This window comes from Pelodiscus sinensis, chromosome 2 (genome assembly GCF_052426305.1).
Source record: "Pelodiscus sinensis isolate ZL-2025 chromosome 2, ASM5242630v1, whole genome shotgun sequence".
Classification (NCBI taxonomy): domain Eukaryota; kingdom Metazoa; phylum Chordata; order Testudines; family Trionychidae; genus Pelodiscus; species Pelodiscus sinensis.
Window position 1 is genome coordinate 221,969,056 of NC_143053.1, and position 23,400 is coordinate 221,992,455.

Here is a 23,400-nt window from a genome sequence, read left to right on the forward strand (position 1 = left end):
AACCAACCCAGAGGTGACAAAATAATCATCTGGTACTTTAGACAGCTCAAAAGAAATAAAGAATCATGCAAAATGAGATCCATCTCAATGCCGTTTTTTCAGTCCGTTTCCTCCTCATTCCTGAGCATTCATTGCTAACATTGAAAACTGTCCTGGGGGACTAGTCAGTTTCCTGAGTCTTTGAATGTATGCTGAAGTCTGTAGAATGCATTAGTGGGACAATGTGCTGCAATCACGGGTGATCTGGAGTGAATCCCTCACCAGGCTTTTGAGATTCACTGGGTGCATCTACATAGCTATAAAAACTCTGCTCTACTGAATCTTCAATGATTTGGGTCACTTTTTTCTAAGGAGTCCCTAACTGGTTGTTTTAAAGAGTTCACTCAAGACTTCAGGTCTCTTTGTTCCCTTTGGGGAAGTCACCTTTCTTCAAGCCCTCCTCTCTGTAGTCCTCTTACAACTGTGGTGTCCAACAGTTCTGAAGCAGTAGCCACTTTAGTGTCTGCTGCTATAGTGAAACAGCCACATTCAACTGGCCAAGCAGCCACATGTGGCTAGTGTGTTGGATGCCACAGTGTTAGAATAACTGGATTACGCCAAGTCAGGTACCTCTGTTAGCAGACTCATTGACCTGAGAGAATACAGTCATTAAAATGGTAATGTCTTTTTTGTGTATTTGTAACTTCTTCCAGACAGTGTGTGGCATAAAGACGGGGGTCGTTGTCAGCCCACTGCTTATTTGCTACACATCGCAGGTTAGCATTATGAATAGGGTTCAAAAATAAATCAAAATTCATAAGTTCTAAAGAAATATATTCCCCAAATCAAGAGGGTTGCCATTTCTCAGAAATTTGTCTTTTGCCTTCGGCTACAGTATATTTCCTCAGCATGTCTCCGCCCACCTAAGGCCAGAGTGGGATAAGGTCCATAATCTGTGTAGATGATCCGTGAATGCTAACTTTGAAAAATTTCAAATCAACACATTGACTCTGATTTGTGGAAATATATATTTTGGTCTGTCTTTTAGATCATAAAAATGTATCCAACTTTCTTCATAAAGACAATATCAGTGAGTTTTCTCTTTGACAATTTCCTTGGGATTTCTAAAGGTCAGAAAAGACATGTGTGAGGAACACAGGGGAACTGAATCAGAAACCTCCAGACCTAAAAGCACGATTTAATGCAGCCTGAGATATAGCTTATTATGTAGGGCTTGAATAGACTCAGATATCATGCAATGGGACATGTTGAGGGGCATGGCCCCCTCGTACGAGGTCCCACAGTTGATATGCTCCAGCGAGTCCACCTATTGGGTCTGCATGGCCCAATGGCCAGTGTCTGAGTTCTTGGCACCCCTCTGTCAGTGTCAGAATGGCCCAGACTATGGGGTTCCCCCAAGCAGGGTCAATGTGGCACTGCAGACTAGTCCATACAAGGCTCCCCTCTTGGGGTAAATACAGCACTGCGGCCTAGTCCATAGGCTTCTGGGCCTTCCTCTGTTCCGGAGAACTGCAGAGGCAGGGATAGGGGAAGCCTGACAAGGCTGTGGGGGAGGGGAGCTCTCAGCCAGATTTGCCCAGCCCACAGTCTTTCCTATAATGAGGGGCCAAGCGCCTCATCACATGACTCAAAGGGTACATCTAAACTACATTCTATTTTTGAAAGAGGATATGCAAGTTCCGCAGGAATCAGAAACCTCCTGACCTAAAAGTATGATTTGATGCAGCCTGAGATATAGCTTGCTATGTAGGTCTTGAATAGACTCAGATTTCCTGCAATGGGATTTGTTGAGGGGCGTGGCCCCATCACAGGACTCAAAGGGTATGTCTAAACTATGTTCTATTTTTGAAAGAGGATATGCAAATTCCTGTGGAATTTGTATATCTTCTTCCAATCTCACTTTTGAAAGCAGAGCTTTCAAAAGTGAAAGCAGTCTGGACACCGTGCTTTTGGAAAAAAAAAACCTTTTTAAAATAAACGCACATAAACCTCATTTTTTAAGGAAGAACGGTGTTTCGAAAAAGCATTTTTTTCCTCGAACACACTGCATCCAGACTACTTCCAATTTCGAAAGCTCCACTTTAGAAAGTGAGATCGGAAGAAATATGCAAATTCCATGGAATTTGCATATCCTCTTTCAGAAATAAAGCAGTCTACACATAAGCTAAGGGGGACCTGTAACACGCACTCACTAGAGGGTTGCACGTGGAGGTAAATATATAGATATCCTGTTGTAGTCAGACTATTTTGATCAATGGGTGATAACTTTATAGTATTCCTGTTGTTGGTCAGCTAAGTAATTGAACTCTGAATCTTCTGTCCTTAAAGTGATGATTATTAGCAAATTTGGCAATTAATTTCTTAGGGCAAGAAGAACCACAGTCAATCATTCCTTTGGTTGGTGAAATGAAAATGTAAAATGCTGATACAAAGATTCTCTCTTTTTTGTATCTGTTTCTCTAAGGAAGTCCATCTCTCGAGTCTGAAAAAATCTGTGGAGTGCTCCAGTCTGGGAATGGGAGATGGAAAAACCAGCAGTGTGATCAGAAACATGGCTATATCTGCAAAAAAGGAAACTCCTCTTTGGATTCCTTTATTATTCCCTCAGGTAGGCTGGACAATGAAAATAAAAGATGTTAATTCAAACTGCAGATTTCCTTTGTGCACTGAGCTAAAGACAAAAAAGGAATGCATCTTTATACATTGCTAGGCACCTTGGCCAGTTGTGCACGAATGTGGAAGAATTACACAGTGTCATGTCTCTCAAAGTAGGCGTTTAAATACTGCTCCACTAAAGCGACTTTGAAAAAGTTCCAGGAACAGAAGCCCCCTCAGAGTCCTGACCTGAGGGCCTAGTCAGTTTCCTGAGTCTTTGAATGTATGCTGAAGTCTGCAGAGTGTATTAGTGGGACCATGTGCTGCAATAGGGCAGACCTGGAGTGCATCCCTCACCGGGCTTCTGAGATCTGCTGGGTGCCTCTACATAGCTATAAAAACACTGCTCCACTGAATCTTCAAGCCCAGGTCAATTGAACTGGCTCATGTAGCTCAGGTGTGGGGCTAAACATAGTGCTGATGGTTGGGCTCAGGCTGAGACCATGCTCTGAGCCACCACCAATCGCTCATGGAGTTTCAGAGCCTGGGATCCTGCCCAATCACCATTTTTATACAGCAATCGTATAGTAGCACTTTAAAGACTAACGAAACATGTAGATGGTTAGTCTTTAAAGTGCTACCATACTATTTGTTTTTTAAGCTTATCCTGTACAGACTAACTCAGCTACCCCTCTGAACATTTATATACAGTAATTTTTAGCCTAAACCCATCAAGATCTAGTCAGCTGACCCAAGTCTGCCACAGCTGTGCTCTGGGTTTTTTATTGCAGCATAGATGTAGCTTGTCCTGCACTGGTAGAATGAGTGAAGAGACCTGCCCCTGTAGCCAGAACCATTCATCCCCCCCTCTTTCAATTGCTCTTCTGAATAATTGTTTGAAACATTTCTTTTTTCTTTTAGGTGACTTCAGGCCTATTAAATGCTCCACTGGGTGGATCCCCTATTCAGGCCACTGTTACACGATTTACAGAACACCCAAAATATGGAAAGACGCTTTGTCTTCCTGTAGAAAGGAGGGTGGCGGTCTGGCGAGCATCCACAACATCGAAGAGTACAGCTTCACGGTGTCCCAGCTTGGATACAGTGAGTATTGCTACAGTGCAGCACTGGAGCTGCATACGTGTTTATGATGTAGCCAGGATCAGTTTTGCAGTTCTGACAATGACAGTAAAGTCATAAAGCCCCAAAACATAGATCCATCTTCATTACTCACTCAGGGATAGACATGAAATTTAATAACAATGTTAAAAGATATGGAGTTCATCCATAACTCTGTCTTTTTTTCTAGAGCCTACAGATGAGTTGTGGATTGGTTTGAATGACCTCAGGATTGAGATGTATTTTGAATGGAGTGACGGGTCTCCTGTGACATACACCAAGTGGCTACGTGAAGAACCATCCAACACAAACAACAGGAAAAAAGACTGTGTCATTATGAAGGGAGAGGTAAATGCAGTTAACTCGAACTAGTACTAGCTGGTTTTCTGTCAAGGGTCCATCTACACTGCAGCCGGGATCATACTTCCCAGAGTGGGTAGATAGAGACATGCTAGGTCTGCTACAGGTTGGGTGCTCAAAATAGCAGTGTGGCTGGCAGCGTCCTGGACTCCTTGGATACAGGCTCGTGTAGCTAGCTGCTGCCGCTGCCTCTACTACCCTCTCCCGCCCCACATTGCTATTTTTATTAAGCTTCTATGTGGTGGCAAGCACTCTGCCTGGTACAGTGTAACGTGCCTGGCCTAAGGGATTCCTGTAGTTTAGCTCATTGTCCAAGGGAAAAGGTTCTAATCTGAGGCCCATAACTTCTGAAGTTATTGTGTCTGGAGATTTAGGTTTTGTAAAAATGCAGTTCTCTGGCCTTGATCCAGAAGCCCGCACAGTGTGAGAGTGGTGGCTCTGCACGTGTACGAGCAAGGTTTAACAGAAGGAGACATCCACACCAAGGCTTGGTCTGCTCTAGGGAAGTTGATTAAAGAGCACCAAGCAGCCACACACATGTGGTATCTTCTTGGCGGTAAGACTCTCGGTGCAGGGACTTCCTTACTTCTCTGTAAAATACCTTGCACAAGTGGTGATCTTTTATGAAAAAGCCCCTGTAACAGGAGCTTCCTAATCAGGAAAGGCACCATACCTTTTGTGCCATTATGGGGTAATATGAAGAGAGGACAACTATAACCCTATTCTGTTTGCTTTATTCTCACTTTACTTTGGTTTTCCCCATTCTTGCTTTGCAGTTTTTAAAGGAAAAAAATGAAGATATTTTACTGAAAAGCTCAGTTTGATGCATTGTGAGATTTTGCAACTGCCACACACCCCTTTTCTTGCCCGGTGAAGCCTATAGCGCTAGCTTGCCTTTATTATATTCTTTAAAAATGTACCTATAAGACCAAGACTAATAATTCCCATCAATCCAGATAACTGTGATATGTCTATGTATATTGAGAAAATGTTTCTCCAACCCCTTTTGCTAGATTCTGACTTAACCCTTGTAGAAGTTCCTATAGGTCTCTTGGACGAGTGTTTTTATTTTCAGGAACATGCCGTGCTGTGGTTTAGCTTAATGTACTATAGTGTCCTTTCATTCATAGGCCTGCCAAAGAAGAACTCCTACAGTTACTAAGAACTGCTTCAGATTTTACCATCTTGTCCTTTGACTTACCTTCAGTAGTAAATATGCAGAGCAAAGCTGACATTAAATAAATACTTTTGAATATATTTCATTTTTTTTTCTTGAAGAAGATAAAAAAAAAGAATAATCTGTACCATGGTCGAGACTAGTCACGTCACACATTGCACTTCTGTCATGTGCTCGGATACTGCACAGATGAGAATAGATTAGACTAGAATGTGTTCATTCTCTGCAGTCACTGAAGCCTTCCTAAATACCACTTTAACTCTGTGAACTCAGAGGATATGCACCCAACACAAATATGATCTAATAAGCTAATGAACTTCTGGTCAGAGCAGGAGAGCCATCCAATTGGATTTTCAGAGCATTTATTCTTGTGCCTGGACAACAACAGAGAGACCAGTAGTTGTGTGGAGGGTGTTGAAAGAGCCAAATCAATGCCAAAAAGTGGTTTGGTTTCTGCTGGGAGATGAGCCAATGTTCAGTCTGGTTATTATTTTCTCTGAGCCTTTTTAAGGAAAACTCTGGGGGGTGGGGAAAAGTAGTGAGGGAAGTTCTAAAGAGCTAATCCTTCTTCCCTGGCATTCCTTTCTTTTCTTTGCCCTGTTCAGGATGGCTATTGGGCAGATGACCTTTGTGAAAAGAAGCTTGGTTACATCTGTAAAATGAAACCTTTGACAGAAGAATCTGAAGTAGTTGAGGTTATTGTCCCAGGCTGCCAGAAAGTAAGTACACACATACATATGGTAATATATGAAGGACATTCACTTATTGGTTTTGCACCTTTAAAATTATATTGCCTTTTAAGATGCAATCTATGGTAACTACTTTTGACAAAGCTTGCTGTTCTTATTCAAGCAAGTTGATAATTTAGGTACATTGATAAATTTTAGATCACTGGGAAAAAATTGCTCCCTTACTTAAACAAAATATTCCCTGATTCTGTTTTTCTGTTATTTGTGCCCCCTTTATCTTAATTCTCTCTTTTCTGAATTGAACAGACCTATGCAGTTTTGGTCATTTGTGAGTCATATGCTATATATCACTTAATAATCATTGCTCCATTATGATTTTGCATCACCCAGTTGCACAACAATAATTTTGTTTTCTGTAAGTCAGCCTGCAGGCAGCATTAGTATTTTTCTAAGTCTTGCACAACTCAGAAGGCCAAGAATATTTTGCACTGGTCAAAGCTGAAATTGCTGATAACTGGCAGCAATGAAGGAAGAAAAACAATAGTACAGCTTGCCTTTAGTGAAGCATAAACAAACAGTCATATTTAATAGGCTTTATAGGAGAACTGTGCAGTGCTTGTGGCCATGTATTCCCACCAACTCCTAGGCAAAATGTGTGACATCCACAAAAACATCACTGTGGATTCCACTCCAGCAACTAGAGATGCAGTCCCAACATACGTCCAAGAAGGTGTTAGTGCTCCCTCGTGATTTTTGATTATCACATTCTTTTTCTCTCTGGCTGCATCTAGACTGGCTTGATTTTGCGGAAATACTTTTAACGGAAACATTTTTCTGTTAAAAGTATTTCCTCAAAAGAGCATCTAGATTGGTATGGATGTTTTTGCACAAAAAGTGCTTTTGCACAAAAGCATCCGTGTCCAGTATAGACGCGCTTTTGTGCAAGAAAGCTCCAATGGCCATTTTAACCATCGGGCTTTCTTGCGCAAAAAATTAAGGTGCCTGTCTACACTGGCCCTCTTGCGCAAGTATTCTTGAGCAAAAGGGCTTATCCCTGAGTGGGAGCATCAAAGTATTTGTGCAACAAGCACTGAATTCTTACATTAGAACATCAGTGCTCTTGCACAAATTCAAGCGGCCAGTGTAGACAGCTGGCAAGTTTTTGCGCAAAAGCGATTGCTTTTGTGCAAAATATTGCCAGTCTAGACGCACCCTCTGGGTATGTCTACACTAGTTCCCTAGATCGATCTGGGGAGGCTAATGAGGGCAACTGAAACTGCAAATCAAGCCCGGGATTTAAATATCCTGTGGTTGTTTTGCATGTTCCTGGACGGCAGCCATTTTAGAAATTGACTAGCCCAAAGTAACTGCCTGCATCTACATGCGGCAGTGAAACAGGATTCCAATTTAAAGCCCCTAAATTGAATTAGCTGGTAAACCTCATGGCAGGAGGAATAGTTACTTCGGGCTAATCAATTTCTAAAATGGCGACCGGCTGGGAACATGCAACTCAAGCGCGGGATATTTAAATCCCGGGCTTGATTTGCAATTTCGGTTGCCCTCATTAGCCTCCCTAGATTGATCTAGGGGGCTAGTGGAGATGTACCCTCTCACTGTTTCTTAGTTTAATTTCACGGATGAGTACTGCATTAATATAAATTTTTAGAAGTGTAGTGAACAGTTATCAAGTGCTTTGTAACTTCACAACTTGATAAAATCTCATTTGTGTTTGTTGTTTATATTGACAGGGCTGGATAAGACATGGTTTTTACTGTTACTCAGTCAGAGAGACATCTGTGACATTTTCAGAAGCAAAGAAAATCTGTGAAGAAAACAAAGGCTACCTAGTCACTGTGAAAGACAGGTATGAAAAAGACGCCTTTGCTTTCAAATTTGTGAGAAGAATGGAAGACCAAAGATTCTATGTTCTAAATGTACAACCAGTAATGACAGATATAATTCATTGACTGGCAATAGCATTGCAGAGTTGAACAAGATCACACAAAACAGTATTACAAGGAACCTCAGAAGACAGTTAATTCTTGTTTTAACAAAAAAGTAAAAGATGGTGAATCTACTGATACTGTCTTTCTGCGGTTCTGCCAACCACTAAAATTCAAATTTAGAAAGTAATACCTTTGGGGTACTATTTATTTCTCTTCCAGTTTTCCAGTGTTTACAGTTTACATTTTCAAGCCTTTCCCTGCAACCAGAAGGGCTAGCAACTTTCATATTATTCTATTTATAAAGCTGAGACTCTCTCATATTGTAATGGTTCCATAAGCTGGCCTTACCCTACAACTCATGATAAAATTGCAGGATAGGGGACACAGTATCTGTCTATATAAGGCAATGGAGGGCAATTTGCAGCCTAAGAGATGTATGTGGTCCTTTGGAGTTCTATATGTGGTCCACAAGATATTTTATTTACTTCTGCCAGATTCTTCTGGGGTTTTTTTCCTACCAGTATTACTAAAGTGACACGAACATAAAGCAAGGACATACGAAACTGATGTGCATGCTGATTGCACACAACTTTAACTTTAAGAGCTGTGCATTCCCTCTGCATTGAACCACAGGCCATCTATGGTTCAATTGGCTCACCTCACAAATTCTAGGCACGCAAGCGCAGTTAGCAAAAGTACCCTATCCTGGGAGAACATCTTTGTCACAGCAAGTTTGTGGCCCACTGAGGTGAAGGAGGGCCACTCATGCAGTCCAATAGCCTAGGTTGCCCATCACAGATAAAGGGAAGCATAGAGCACCCATCACCATTTATTACAGCATTGTATGTGCTAGAGAAACGAAGAAAACAACATCACACCACAGTTAAAACTGCAATGTTCATTTATATGTTGAGTAAATAAAATCTGCAAACTATTGCAGATTACTGCTCTTTCTTCTACAGTACAAAAGAAGAAAGGAATAACTGTAGATGATGAAAGTATTACAGTTACTATGCTTCCTGGCTGGTGTCAGTAACAGAATTTGCTCTGGATATAAATTAATATGCCATTATAATATTGCCAGCATTTGCATTATGAATGATAGCATGAAATGGACAAAGTGTGACACAACCTTGGTTTAAAATGGATTTGACATTTATTTTTCTCCTTCTTAGATATGAACAAGCTTTCCTGACTGTCCTGGTTGGGTTTAGTCCCAGGAAATATTTCTGGATCGCTCTTTCAGATGTTGAGGAACCAGGGACTTTCAAGTGGGCTGATGGTGACGCAGTTCTGTTTACTCACTGGAATTCAGGAATGCCCGGTAATGTCATGCTTTGTGAGGGGACCACCGAGAGAATATTTTGCTGGTTTGCAGGCAGTTCCGGGGGGAAAAAAGATCAGTTTGATTTGAACTGAATCTATTTTTTTTCCAGAATTTTTAGCAAATTAAGAAGGTACATGTTTTATTCAACCCAAAACATTTTGTTTCTGGGCATTCAAAAAAGTACTAGATTCAGAAATAGATCTGGAGGTGGATCTGGTGTGACCTCTCCCCAAATCAAAAGCCAGTGTTTAGGGAAGTCACCTGGGAGATAAGGTTCAAATCCCCACTCTGGAACCAGGATTTAAATCTAGATCTCCCCCATTTTTAGTGAGTGCTTTAACCACTAAGCTGTAGGCTAATTTTGAAAATGGCTTTCACATTCTCTCCTATTGAATATGTTCCACTTGGTATAAAATAGTTGGGACAAAGAATGAGAATGACTTTACAGCCTGATTGTTAGAGAATCCTCCTGGCCTGCCATAGTTTCATATGGCCACTTGAAAAATAACTGTAAAAGTCAATGTCCACGTTTGTCATCCTGGTGTGATGGAATGAATCAAGGCTGCCCCTCCATAGGAGGATCATGGAGACACATAATTCACTAGTTGTTGCATGGATTAGATGTCCTCTCTGTTAAGTGTTTTGACATGACCATTGACATCAGCCTGGTATCTGAACCCTGCCCGATGGTCGAACAAGCAACTTAGATGACTATTTATATAAAGTAGAACTTCTTCGGCAGAAGAGACTGGGGCCATGTCTCCGCTTACCAGAGTATCGACATTCTGGTGATTGATCTTCTGAGGCTCGATTTAGTGGGTCTACTAAAGACCTGCTAAATTAAATGCTCAGCACACCCCCTTTGGTGCTGGTACTCCTCACTGTCACGAGAATGAAGGGAAATCAATGGGAACATTTTTCCCATTGACCTCCCACTGTGGAGAGAGTGCCAAGCTCAGTTTAAAGTACATCAATGACAGCTATGTTATTTATGAAGTTGCATATCTTAAGCCCATCTCCCCCTGCAGTGTAGGGTATCTCACATCCTAGGAAAGTGCACTCACCACTGGGCTTAATGTTATAAGTGGATTAGCACCTCATACCTTTTCCACTGGCTATTTTATAAATATGCCTAACTCTCTGCATGAATTTAGCTTTAAAAAACAGGATTTGGACCAAAAGCATTCAGTGAATTCATGTTAAATTTATGAATAATTTCAGGTAGACTCAAACTGCGTATGTCAGTAAATAAACAATTTCTTCTGAAAGACTTCCACCATATTATCCTTGTGGAGGCAGCACCCTTGATAATGAAGTAGAAAGTTCACATGATATGTTTTTGAACAGTCAGAATGTGAGGATCTAAAAATTAAAGAGCCTTCCTGAAAGTCTGCTGGCATAAAACAAACAAAATTGCTGACTATATTTTTTAAATTATTTCATTGGTTCTAAGAATTAACGCTTTAAACTGGATGTGCTGGAAATTGCTTCCTAATAGACTGTCTGGATCTGCTTGTTCTGATGGACATGAATTTTCCTTCATTTATTTGTTATTTGGGACGTTGAGAGTTGGCTTAATTAATCTTCCATATTTGTGAGTGAAATTCTGTATAAGTCTTTGTGAAGTCTCATGACCAAAATCTTCACTACAGGCAGTCCGTGAGTTACGCGGATCCGACTTATGTCGGATCCGCAGTAACGAACGGGGCCCGTCTCCCTGGTCTCCAGCAGACCAGGGAGAGGAAGCAAAGTGGCGGAGCACGCGGGCAGCGGACAGGCCAGACGCGTCTGGGCTGTCCGCTGCCCACGTGTTCCGCCACTTTGCTCCCCGTCCCCCTGGTCTGCAGACCAGGGCGAGGGGGAGCAAAGCAGAGCAAAGCCGCGGAGCCCGAGGGCAGCAGGACAGCCACGGCACGTCTGGCCTGTCCGCTGCCCGCGTGTTCCGTGGCTTTGCTCCCCGTCCCTCTGGTCTGCAGACCAGGGAGAGGGGGAGCAAAGCAGAGAAAAGCCATGGAGCCCGAGGGCAGCAGGACAGCCACGGCGCATCTGGGCTGCCCCGCTGCCCCCGTGCTCCACGGCTTTGCTCCGGACGCCTGTGATACAGCAGCTGGGGTGCTGCCGGTTGGTCCCATAGCACCGCTCTGGGCACTACTGGACCAATCCAGCAGCACCCCAGCTGCTCTGCCCCAGGTGTCCTGATTCAGCCACTGCTAGTCAGTTTCAGCAGCGGCTGAATCAGGACGCCTGGGGCAGAGCAGCTTGGGAGCTGCTGGGTTGGTCCAGTAGCGCCAAGGAGCGGCGGCACTACTGGACCAACCCAGCAGCACCCCAGCTGCTCTGCCCCAGGCGTCCCCAAGTCAGCCGCTGCTGAAACTGACCAGTGGCTGACTACAGGAAGCCCCTGCCCCGGGCTTCCTGGAATCAGCCGCTGATCAGTTTCAGCAGCAGCTGACTTGGGGCTGCCTGGGGTTCTTAAGTTGAATCTGTATGTAAGTCAGAACTGGTGTCCAGATTCAGCCGCTGTTGAAACTGATCAGTTTCAGCAGCGGCTGAATCTGGACGCCAGTTCCGACTTACATACAGATTCAGCTTAAGAACAAACCTACAGTCCCTATCTTGTACGTAACCCGGGGACTGCCTGTATTGATTATATTTATTTAAGTCACACCTCAGCTGCACTGATAGGTGTATGCTAACTGAACATATAAAACTGTGGCACTTGGATTCTGCAGCAAAAGCCAAGCTACATAGTTTTTTTTACAAATATAAACAGAATAATAAGTACATACTTTGGGAAGAGATGATTCAATTAATAAAAGTAAACTATTAGTTTTCTTTTTTTGTATGTGTCCTGAAGGAAAGGAGCCAGGTTGTGTTGCCATGAGGACTGGAATTACTGCTGGATTATGGGACGTTGTGAACTGTGAGGAGAAATCAGTCTTTCTCTGCAAACAGTTGGCTGAGGGAGTAACTCCTCCTCCCATTCCAATACCAACTCCTGCCCCCTCATGTCCAGATGGATGGCATTCAAGTATCCACAGTAGCTCATGCTTCAAAGTAGGTATTAAACCCCTGAGCATGAAGTACTTTTGCTTTCTTATAATCCTGAAATGCAGATAATATAGAATAGACAGATGACTAAAATTGACTCAGCACCAACTTGCATTTACATAGCTCCTTTTATCCTCAAGGTTCCCAAATGGTCTAGGGAGAAAGTGATGAAACACTGTTGAAACTATGGCAGGGATTGTCAGAGACTCAGAGAGGGAAGACCGGATAAGGTTGCAGTAGCAAATTTCAAGAGATGACCTGGGTATGAACCAAGACTTTGGCAGCAGAGTCACAGTGCAATGGATGAATGCTGGAGGTGTTAGGCATGGAGACTAAGATGGACTAACAGCAGATTTTTCTTCATTCTGTTATGCCTAACAAATATTGAATGTCACAATTTTTTTTAGCTATTTCATAAAGGACCAACACATATGAGAACATGGTTTGAGGCTCGGGATTTTTGTAGAGCTGTCGGAGGAGATCTGGCTGCTATCCATAGTGAAGAAGAGCAAAATGTAATAAAGAGCTTGTGAGTATCTGCATTGCCCTTATTCCTTCACTTGAAATGAATTACATGAAAATAACAGAGAATATCCCTTCTGAAAGAGATCCTTTCATCTGAAAAGCTAAACATTGCGATTGTGGTTCTTATTCAAAAATAAACATTTGTGTTGCATTAAAAGGAGTGGGTATGGGCTTTGGTATCATTTGAACTTTATCTTAAAACAAAATTGGGCACCAGATTTCTCATCTGTGCAGATTTCTGAGTATCATTTGATCTGGAGAAATTGAAGATAGAATAGCAAGTAAAAGTTGGTCCGGAGTTAATTGAAGATAGAATAGCAATACATCCAAACAACAAACATGTATTGTTATTATTGTTTATTGCTTATTGACTGAACCCAGGAATATGGTAGAGAGGTGAAAGTGAAAGGCAAGTCCCTGTCTTTGGAGATTCTAGACCAGGTCTACACTAGATGTGGAAGGTTGGTTTAAGGTATGCAACTCCAGCTACATAAAATACACAGCTGGGGTCAGCTTACCTTAAGCCAAACTTGGCATGATGGCATCCACACAGTGGGAGGCTGATAGGAGCAAATATTTTCATCAGCTTCCCTTACTCCTCGTGACTGTGAATTGTACAAATGTTGTCCAAACCTGTCCTCAGCATTCCATTTACAGGTCTATACTAGACCTGCTAAATCAAAAGCCAGAAGATCGATCTCTGGAGTGTCGATCTGCCAGTAAGTATAGATCTGGCCGTACAATCTTGAATTTTTAGAACTGATCAAATAAGTGAGGGTGATAAATAAAGCATGAAAGTGTTTTATTAAAATTATGTCATCAGTCAGTTTAACCATCTGTACGTCTTTGTGGTTCTGATTTCCTTTTAAAATTTTATTCTCCTATTTTCATACTAATTGTCTATGTATTACAAGATTGCAGAGATGGTAGTTGAGAAGGGAGTTAGATGAGGCAAGGTGGTGGCTATGCAAATGGATTGAGAGGTGTTTCCCCACATCAGGCAGCATGGAAACACACTATGGGTACGTCTATACTAGCCCCCTAATTGCTAATGAGGGCGACTGAAATTGCTAATGAAGCTCGGGATTTGATTAGCATATTCCCAGCTAGTCGCCATTTTGGAAACTAACTAGCCTGAAGTTCCTCATTCCATGAGGCGTAACAGTTTATTTGAACTAAGGGGTTTACTGCGGAATCCTGCTTCTCTGCCACATGTAGACGCGGGCAATTACTTTGGGCCAGTCAGTTTCCAAAATGGCAACTGGCCACGGTAAAATGGTAATCAAGCACAGGATATTTAAATCCCGCGCTTCTCTAGCAATTTTGCTCGCCCTCATTAGCCTCCCTAGTTCAAACTAGGGGGCTAGTGTAGATGTACCCTTTGAGAAAAGGAAAATAAAGGAGCATCAAGGTCGGTGTCACTGGTGTAAAGGGAGAGGGGAAAGGAGTACTGCCAAATGTGCCCTCTGTGGCTAAGTGATATAGGCCTTTTAAAATAGTTAGACTTGCTATGCAGATCAATGAGGAGCTAGGAGTTGGTGAACTCAGAGAGGAGATGAAGTGGCCTAGCTAGCAGTATTCTCTGTAAGCTGTGTGCTTGTGAGGCCAATTGGGAGAGATTCAAATGCTGACCAGCTGATTAGCAGTGTGCCCACAGCTATGTTTTATGTTTCTATTTGTGGTGCAACTTTGCACATGCCTTGGTGCACATACAACATTTATTCCACACAAGAATAGAAAAGAAATCTGCACATGGATACTGAGTAGTGGAAGAGATGATTTTGGCAGAGCATTGTGAGTAGAGAGGAAGAAGATGGGCATCAAAACAACTGGAGAGGCACAGGTTGCAAAGGTGAGGTATAATTAGAACCTGGACCTAATAGATAGGAAGGAATTGTTCAAAAAGTTCTGAGGAAAGACTTAGGCTTTTCAATTACTTGGATGTGGGAGGAGGAAAACCCAAGGTGTCAAAGGTGATGTTCAGGTTGTGGCTCTGTTTACAGGGGGGTGATGGTATTATGAAGAGTGGCCTTCTTGGGTACTGCTGAAAATTTCTAACTGCAAATTTATAAATGAGCCATCTGAGATGAAGTGTCTGAAATATACAGAAGAATGTGACACTGATCTGCAGGAAATAGGATCCTAAATGAACAACAACAACAAGAAAGACTGAGGTTAAAAATATCAAATCTCTTTTGTTTCCACTGGTTTGGAACAGTTTTTTTATTAAGTTATTTGCAGGACTATGATATTAATTTGCATTTACTGTCAATTCAATGTAACAAAGGTGGTAGCTTAGCAGTTGGAGACTTTCCTGTAAAAAAATTACAATTGGTCTGCTAACATGTGCCATACAAGTGCTTTTTCTGTGGATGCTGGAAATTAAGTAATTTATATTAGCATGTTAAGGAAGCAAAATATTTCTTACATCTTTAAGGCATATTGGAGATATTTAATAAGAAACATTCAAACTTACTGACATGGTGTGAGTACTAAATTGTATAATGTGTATAATGGTACGTATGCTTTGAGATGAAAATTGTCTCCTCTATATTTATGAAATAATATCTAGGGAGAGAGATCATTATTATATACCATATTGGATGGGTTTGAGTGCTTTGGATCCTGATGGAGGATATACTTGGAGTGATGGCTCTCCAGTGAGTAATTCAGTGTTTTGCACCAGAGTTGAACATTCTGAATTTATCCTATTGTTTTTTGCAGTCTTTACTCAACCCGACTCTACTTATGTCCTCCTTCCACCTTAACAGAATGGTCCCCAACAGCATTTACATGAGGCAATACATTTGTTACTCACTATTGCAGGAGTTTTTACAATGAAAGTTAATTGGTGATCAACACTACTGTAGTTGCATAATTCAGTGGCTTTAAACAGCTCACTCCAAGCATTATTTTCTTTGCATAAGCACCAAAGATTTCTTATTGCTTTGGAAAATCAAAATATTTGCCAGGGCCATGAAGAGATTTCCAATCTTATCAGTTGGAGCAGATGCAGAACTTGAATTCCTTGCAATATCAATGTCAAATATTTTGGGCTTTGTAAATAAAATTCAGTATCTTAGTTTGCAGATGGGAAGTCTAGTACAAAGTACAAGACTTTGCCCCACTGAGGAGGTCATATTTAGGAAGGACCAGGAGTTGTATTGCTTGTGATGCTTTTAGCCAGAAGAGAAAGAACTTGAAAATGCTCAGTAGGGAACAATCATGAGGAGTAACGGTAGTTCGAACTAGGAAGCCTAGTTTGAACTACCTAGTTCATGCCCCGTGTAGCCGCGCTGCACGGGGTTCGAACCAGTGGGGTTTTAAAAATGGCGGCTCCCCGCTTATGCAAATGAAGCCCGGGAAATTCAAATCCCGGGCTTCATTTGCAAATGTGGTATGCCTACATTACCCCACTAGTTCGAACTAGGAGGGTAGTGTAGACATACCCCTTCATAGTAGGTCTACACAGAATACTTTTGAGCTGTCTGGTCTCAAGATAACTGTCTAGATGTGGTCACACTTGCATATAAGTGGAAATGTGCCAACAAAGATGGTAAAAAGGCAATGCCTAAAAGTCATGGCACCCTCATTCTATCAACATTAACCTTAATCTTGTATTTACTGTTGTAAATCATTTTATACAACAGGTCCAACTGAAGTCTTCTCACCTTTCTCCTATTTAATAGAAATCTCAATTATTACTACACTGTCTCATGAAAAGTTGATTTGAACCATTCCAACAGAAAGACCCTACCCCATCCCAATAGCAGCAAAATTAGGCCATTGTCCCTCATTGCTCCATCTCGATAGCCCATGTCTTGGCTGGTTTCTTTGTTGATAGGGATAGTCAAAACTCCTTTGACTCTTTAATGTGGCTTGTAAATCATTCAGGAGAGTCACAGGATCATTCCTCCTTCACTTGGCAAGGGCAGAGTATGCCATTTCTTAAATAGTCCCAGACTTTACAGTCCCAAAGGATGTATGATTTAAGAGGTGAAATCAAGCTGGGTCCCTTTGCCATTGTCAGGCAGAGCACAACCATTTTTCTTCTTTGAAAGAAATAGTCACAGAGCTATGTTTCTAACAAAGGTCAACTATGAAAATTGGGAAGATGAAGAATCTGATTATGATGACGGGAATAAAAAATGTGGAGTGGTCTATGGATACAGTGGTATGCAGTGGAGCAATTTATTCTGTGAAAAACTATGCGACTGGATTTGTCAAATAAAAAAAGGTAGGACGACGTCCTTCTTTGTATTAGTGGGTCAAAGGGAGAAGGGGTAATTCAAACCTCTGAATTAAATTTATATTTATATATAGGAGCAAAAGGCCCCCTTCTATCATGACTTACTTCACTCAGCCATCATAGCCTGATGGAGACCACAAAACAGCAGGGTCATCCAGTACCAATTTAATAGAAAACTCTTGGTTCTGTTAAGGAGCGGGGAGGATACTAAATGCTAACATCTATTAGCTGTTGCAACTTCCAAACATGATGGAAAGGATTTCAATGACAACATATTGAAACTTAGTATATGCTTAAGTACAGCAAAACACTTCCCTCATTTCAATCTAAATGAAGATACCATTTCACTCTAAATAGGAGTCATGGATTTCAGCACCTGAAACATGTTTCAGGACACACATTTGAAGGTAGCTTATGGTTTATACTCTGCATTATGAATATCTGAAATCTGATACTTTAAAGACATGAATATGTTCTTTAAACTTAACCATTGATTGGGCCTGAATTATACCTTGCTGAATATTAACCATTCTGTCCTATATTCTTATTAATTGTATGTCCAAAAATTAAACATATATATATTAAATAATGCTGGGGTTTATTTTCTTATTTCACATTAAAATGATAATTCCTGTATAATAAATGTGTCTGAAGAAAATGTATGAGAGATATTGCATATTCAGATTTTATTTTATTTTACAGGAGCAACATTAAAACCTGAACCAAGTACCTCATTTGGTACGTATTGTACTTCCTATTACCAGAAAAATGTTACCATATCATGATCTAACCTGTACTATAAATACTCTGTGTGTGCCTTCATTATTTATTTTGCAGATTATTCATATAAAGCCAGTGAAAATGGATGGATTATATATGAGGACAAGGAGTACTATTTCAGCTCTGAAGTTTTGCACATGGAAAAAGCCCGAGAGTATTGCAAGAAGAATTCTGGAGATCTTGTTGTCATTGAGCGTGAAAGTGAAAGAAAGTTTCTGTGGAAATATGTAAGAAATATAGTTACTGCTTCAGAAATGGGTAATTCAGTGCAGCATACCAAGAAGACACATCTCACTATCTGCTTCTGAAACTTTGGAAAGTGTACACTCTTATCTCATATCTCTGCCTATACCATCCTATCTGCACCTAAAAAATAACATCCAGTGAGGGTCAGGACTCACCTGTAGTTGGAAATGTTCTGAAATACGTACTCTGGAACACTTATTTTGGTATATTTCCAAGTGTTGATAAGTCCTCATCTTCTCTATAAAAAGGGAAATGGAGAGTTCAAAGTTGCTAACTTCTAGAGCTGTTACCTTTGTTAAACTCAACATAATGTCATTTACTCAACAATTATGACATTGTTGGCATCACAGAAACTTGGTGGGATAATACACATGATTGGAATGTTTGTATGGAAGGGTAGAGCTTGCTCAGGAAGGGTAGACTGGGAAAAAATGGAGGAGGTGTTGCTTTATATATTAAAAATGAACACACTTGGAGTGAGGTGGAGATGGACATAGGAGACGGAAGTGTTGAGAGTCTCTGAGTTAGGTTAAAAGGGGTTAAAAACAAGGGTGATGTCATTCTAGGAGTCTACTACAGGTGGAAGAAGTGAATGAGGCTTTTTTTAAACAATTAACAATATCATCCAAAGCCCAAGATTTGGTGGTGATGGGGGACTTCAACTATCCAGATATATGTTGGGAAAATAACACAGCAGGGCACAGACTACCCAATAAGTTCTTGGACTGGAGACAACTTTTTATTTCAGAAGGTTGAAAAAGCTACCGGGGGGAAGTTGTTCTAGATTTGAGCCTAACAAATAGGGAGGAACTGGTTGAGAATTTGAAAGTGGAAGGCAGCTTGGGTGAAAGTGATCATGAAATCATAGAATTCACAATTCTAAGGAAGGGTAGAAGGGAGAACAGGAAAATAGAGACAATGGATTTCAGGAAGGCAGATTTTAGTAAACTCAGAGAGCTGATAGGTAAGGTCCCATGGGAATCAAGACTGAGAGGAAAAACAACTGAGGAGAGTTGGCAGTTTTTCAAAGGGAGATTATTAAGGGCCCAAAAGGAAGCTAATTCGCTGTGTCGAAAAGATAGAAAAAAGGGGTATGTCTATACTACCACCCTAGTTCGAACTAGGGTGGTAATGTAGTCAACCGGAGTTGCAAATGAAGCCCAGGATTTGAATTTCCCGGGCTTCATTTGCATGTTGCCGGGCGCCACCATTTTTAAATGTCCGCTAGTTCGGACTCCGTGCCCTGCGGCTACACGCGGCACGAACTAGGTAGTTTGTACTAGGCTTCCTATTCCGAACTACCGTTACTACCATAACAGGAAACTTGGAAATGCCAGAGGTCCTTAATGACTTCTTTGTTTCTGTCTTCAACGAGAAGTCTGAAGGAATGCCTAACATAGTGAATGCTAGTGGGAAGGGGGTAGGCTTAGAAGATAAAATTTTAAAAGAACAAGTTAAAAATCACCTAGAAAAGTTAGATGCCTAAAAGTCACCAGGGCCTCATGAAATGCATCCTAGAATACTCAAGGAGCTGATAGAGGAGGTATCTGAGACTCTAGCTATCATCTTTGGAAAATCATGGGAGACAGGAGAGATTCCAGAAGACTGGAAAAGGGCAAATATAGTACCCATCTATAAAAAGGGAAATAAGAACAACCCAGGAAACTACAGACCAGTTAGTTTAACTTCTGTCCCAGGGAAGATAATGGAGCAAGTACTTAAGGAAATCATCTGTAAACACTTGCAAGGTGGCAAGATGATAGGGAACAGCAAGCATGGATTGTAAAGAACAAATCATGACAAAACAATCTGATAGCTTTCTTTGATAGGATAACAAGTCTTGTGGATAAGGGAGAAGCGGTGGATGTGGTATACCTAGACTTTAGTAAGGTGTTTGATACGGTCCTGCATTATATTCTTATCAATTAACTAGGCAAATACAACTTAGATGGGTCTACTATAAAGTGGGTGCATAACTGGCTGGATAACCGTACTCAGAGAGTAGTTATTAATGGTTCTCAATCCTGCTGGAAAGGTAGAACAAGTGGGGTTCCACAGGGGTCTGTTTTGGGACCAGCTCTGTTCAATATTTTCATAAATGATTTAGATATAGGCATAGAAAGTATGCTTATTAAGTTTGCAGATGATACCAAGGTAGGAGGGATTGTGACTGCTCTGGAGGATAGGGTCATAATTCAAAATCATCTGGACAAATTGAAGAAATGGTCATAGGTAAACAGGATGAAGTCTAATAAAGACAAATGCAATGTGCTCCAGTTGGGAAGAAACAATCAATTTCACACATACAGAATGGGAAGAGACTGTCTAGGAAGGAGTATGACAGAAAGGGATCTAGGGGTTATAGTGGACCACAAGCTGAATACGAGTCAGCAGTTTGATGCTGTTGCAAAAAAAGCACACATGATTCTGGGATGCATTAACAGGTGTATTGTGAGCAAGACACGAGAAGTCATTCTTCTGCTCTACTCTGCACTGGTTAGGCCTCAGTTGGAATATTGTGTCCAGTTCTGGGCACTGCATTTCAAGAAAGATGTGGAGAAATTGGAGAGGGTCCAGAGAAGAGCAACAAGAATGATTAAAGGTCGAGAGAACATTACCTATGAAGGAAGGCTTAAAGAATTGGGTTTGTTTAGTTTAGAAAAGAGAAGATTGAGGAGAGACATGATAGCCGTTTTCAGTTATCTAAAAGGGTGTCATAAGGAGGAGGGAGAAAACTTGTTCATCTTGGCCTCTGAGGATAGAACGAGAAGAAATGGGCTTAAACTGCAGCAAAGAAGTTTGTACATTAGGAAAAAGTTCCTAACTGTCAGGGTAGTCAAACACCGGAATAAATTGCCCAGGGAGGTTGTGGAATCGCCATCTCTGGAGATATTTAAGAGTAGGTTAGATAAGTGTCTATCAGGGATGGTATAGGCAGTATTTGGTCCTGCCATGGGAGCAGAGGACTGGACTTGATGACCTCTCGAGTTCCCTTCCAGTCCTAGTATTCTATGATTCTATGATAATTTTGACTATAATGGGCATGCAAAATCCAAACTTGAGTTACTGAACTGTCAGCACATGTTAAATTTTCAAACTGATATAACCATGGAATGAAAAGGAGCTGCTGAAACCTCATTCCAAATACAATCGCAGTTACTGTCTTGATCTGAAAGAGTTTTTTTCTTTGCTGTTTTGCTACATAAATTCTGGTGAGGTCAAAGAAGGGGAGGAGAGCCCTGGATTTACCACTTTGAGCATTTTAACCAACACGACTGAGAGTAAGAATTGATTGGGAAATTACTTTTTGACATTTTCCTTCAAAAAAAATTCCATTGTTTTGGTTGAAAATCTAAAAGATAAAATGTTGGGCTATTTCAGATAAAATCAGGACATTTTATTATAATGAATCCTCTTCCCCTCCCCCCCCCTCCCAAAAAAAACCCTTTCCATATTGCAGAAAAAGTCATATTATGACAATAATGATAAAATGTTGTGATGGGAATTTTTCAACCAGCACTTCAGAGCACTCTTCCAAAATTCTTCAGATATAATCCATTATATGGCTGAGTGTCTCAACCATCAGCAAGTTAATAAATCATTGCCAACTACACATGCTGTACAATCAACAATAACTCAGAATTATAGCTATTTTGTTACATTTAATTAAAAATTTATTTTTGTTTTAGAGCTTCTATTATGGGAATGCGGTTTCCCGCTATATTGGTTTAAGTGTGAGCCTTGATAAAAAGTTTAGGTAAGTAAATAATATCAGGATTGTAGACAATAGCACAACAAATATTATGTTTAGAAAACCTGCTCCTAATGAGGCCACTAAAGTTTCAATTTCAAATGTGGACAAACTTGGTTTGCAGATCAAACCTAAGAAAGTTTCCAGAATATAACTTTTCTATTTTAAAATAAATAAAAATATTTAAGTAATACACCTGCTTGTTGCCAATAGATTAGGCCTTTGAGTTGAGGAACCTTCCAAAAACCTAAAGGCTGCGTCTAGACTGGCATGATTTTCCGGAAATACTATTAACAGAAAAGTTTTTCCGTTAAAAGTATTTCCACAAAAGAGTTATCCCGGAGTTATCGCTATAACAATGCGCTTTTGCGCAAAAGCACGTCTAGATTGGCGGCACGCTTTTGCGCAAAACCATTTCCGGAAAAGGGCTTTTGCCCGAACAGGAACATCAAAGCATTTCCACAAGAAACACTGATTTCGGACAGTAGCTCGTCAGTGCCTTTGCGGAAATTCAAGCAGCCAGTATAAACAGCTGGCAAGATTTTGCGCAAAAGCAAACGCTTTTTCAGAAAAACTTGCCAATCTAGATGCAGCGAAAGAGATGAACGTGCCAGAGAACAATTATAGGCAAGTAATTATTTCAGCTAGCTGTTTTAGTGATATGTTTTGATCAGTGAACTCTGAAAAATATGCATATGGGGAAATAGAATGTATCTATGAGAAATATATTAGATTATCTATCTAAATAATATGCATATTTGATAGTCATTTAACATTGAGCTGTTATAATTTAAATGAATGTCGTTATAATGAGCACAGTGATAATGTAAGCTTAAAAAAACCCAATAGAATACTTTCTACTTCAACTCCAGGACTTCAGTCTTATTATTTCCAAAAATACTAATGAAAGCCACACATAAAGCTGTTAGATGTTGGCTGTGTATGTGTCTGTTCTCTGTGTGTTGCCCCATCTCTGCACAGATAGTTGGAACAGCAGACCTTGATTAAACTGCCAGATAATCACAGACTCAGTTTGTAGTGAAGAAACTTTGTCAGGTTTATTGTCAAGAAAGCAGAGTCCTGAGATCCTGGCTCAGTGGTTACAGGTACACTAGTATAAGTCCATTGCAATGGACTGGTTCAGCTAATTGTGGGACTTTCTATTATCCCCAACAAAGATACTCTCTGAGACTTCATTTGCACTCCAATACAATAAAGTTACATATTGCTCCCCACTACCTTGTGCATGTTGGTTTGATCAAAACATTTCTATTAGGTTGTCCAACTCTGACTGAAGCTATTCAGGCAGATTTTTTGCTCCGTGACATAATGTCATTTTCTTTAAAACTCCAGAATTTTTTTCAACAGTCATTGGGAAATCTATGCCAACTCTGGGAAACCCCAGCCAATCCTGGAGGGTTGGCATCCTTAATCTCTATCCATCACACTATCCTGACTTTATCTTTAGGAGGGTTCAGTGTGTTGACATTATCTTTGTAGGTGTGTCTGTATGGGTATGTCTACACTAGCCCCCTAGTTCGAACAAGGGAGGCTAATGTAGGCATTCGAAGTTGCAAATGAAGCC

At 40.8% G+C, this 23,400-nt stretch overlaps 1 protein-coding gene across 2 annotated transcripts in view; it reads left to right on the forward strand.

Annotated features, from left to right (window-relative positions):
• LOC102456456 (macrophage mannose receptor 1-like) overlaps nucleotides 1-23,400 on the forward strand; it is a 63,146-nt gene that overhangs the window by 10,666 nt on the left and 29,080 nt on the right. For both annotated transcript variants that reach the window (XM_075922474.2, XM_075922476.2), the window contains exons 6-18: nucleotides 2,465-2,608; nucleotides 3,517-3,699; nucleotides 3,905-4,062; nucleotides 5,857-5,970; nucleotides 7,689-7,804; nucleotides 9,062-9,210; nucleotides 12,071-12,270; nucleotides 12,672-12,793; nucleotides 15,362-15,449; nucleotides 16,882-17,026; nucleotides 17,741-17,776; nucleotides 17,876-18,045; nucleotides 21,754-21,821. In XM_075922474.2, the coding sequence (XP_075778589.2) occupies nucleotides 2,465-2,608; nucleotides 3,517-3,699; nucleotides 3,905-4,062; nucleotides 5,857-5,970; nucleotides 7,689-7,804; nucleotides 9,062-9,210; nucleotides 12,071-12,270; nucleotides 12,672-12,793; nucleotides 15,362-15,449; nucleotides 16,882-17,026; nucleotides 17,741-17,776; nucleotides 17,876-18,045; nucleotides 21,754-21,821 (1,693 nt within the window). The remainder of the gene's footprint in view (nucleotides 1-2,464; nucleotides 2,609-3,516; nucleotides 3,700-3,904; nucleotides 4,063-5,856; nucleotides 5,971-7,688; nucleotides 7,805-9,061; nucleotides 9,211-12,070; nucleotides 12,271-12,671; nucleotides 12,794-15,361; nucleotides 15,450-16,881; nucleotides 17,027-17,740; nucleotides 17,777-17,875; nucleotides 18,046-21,753; nucleotides 21,822-23,400) is intronic.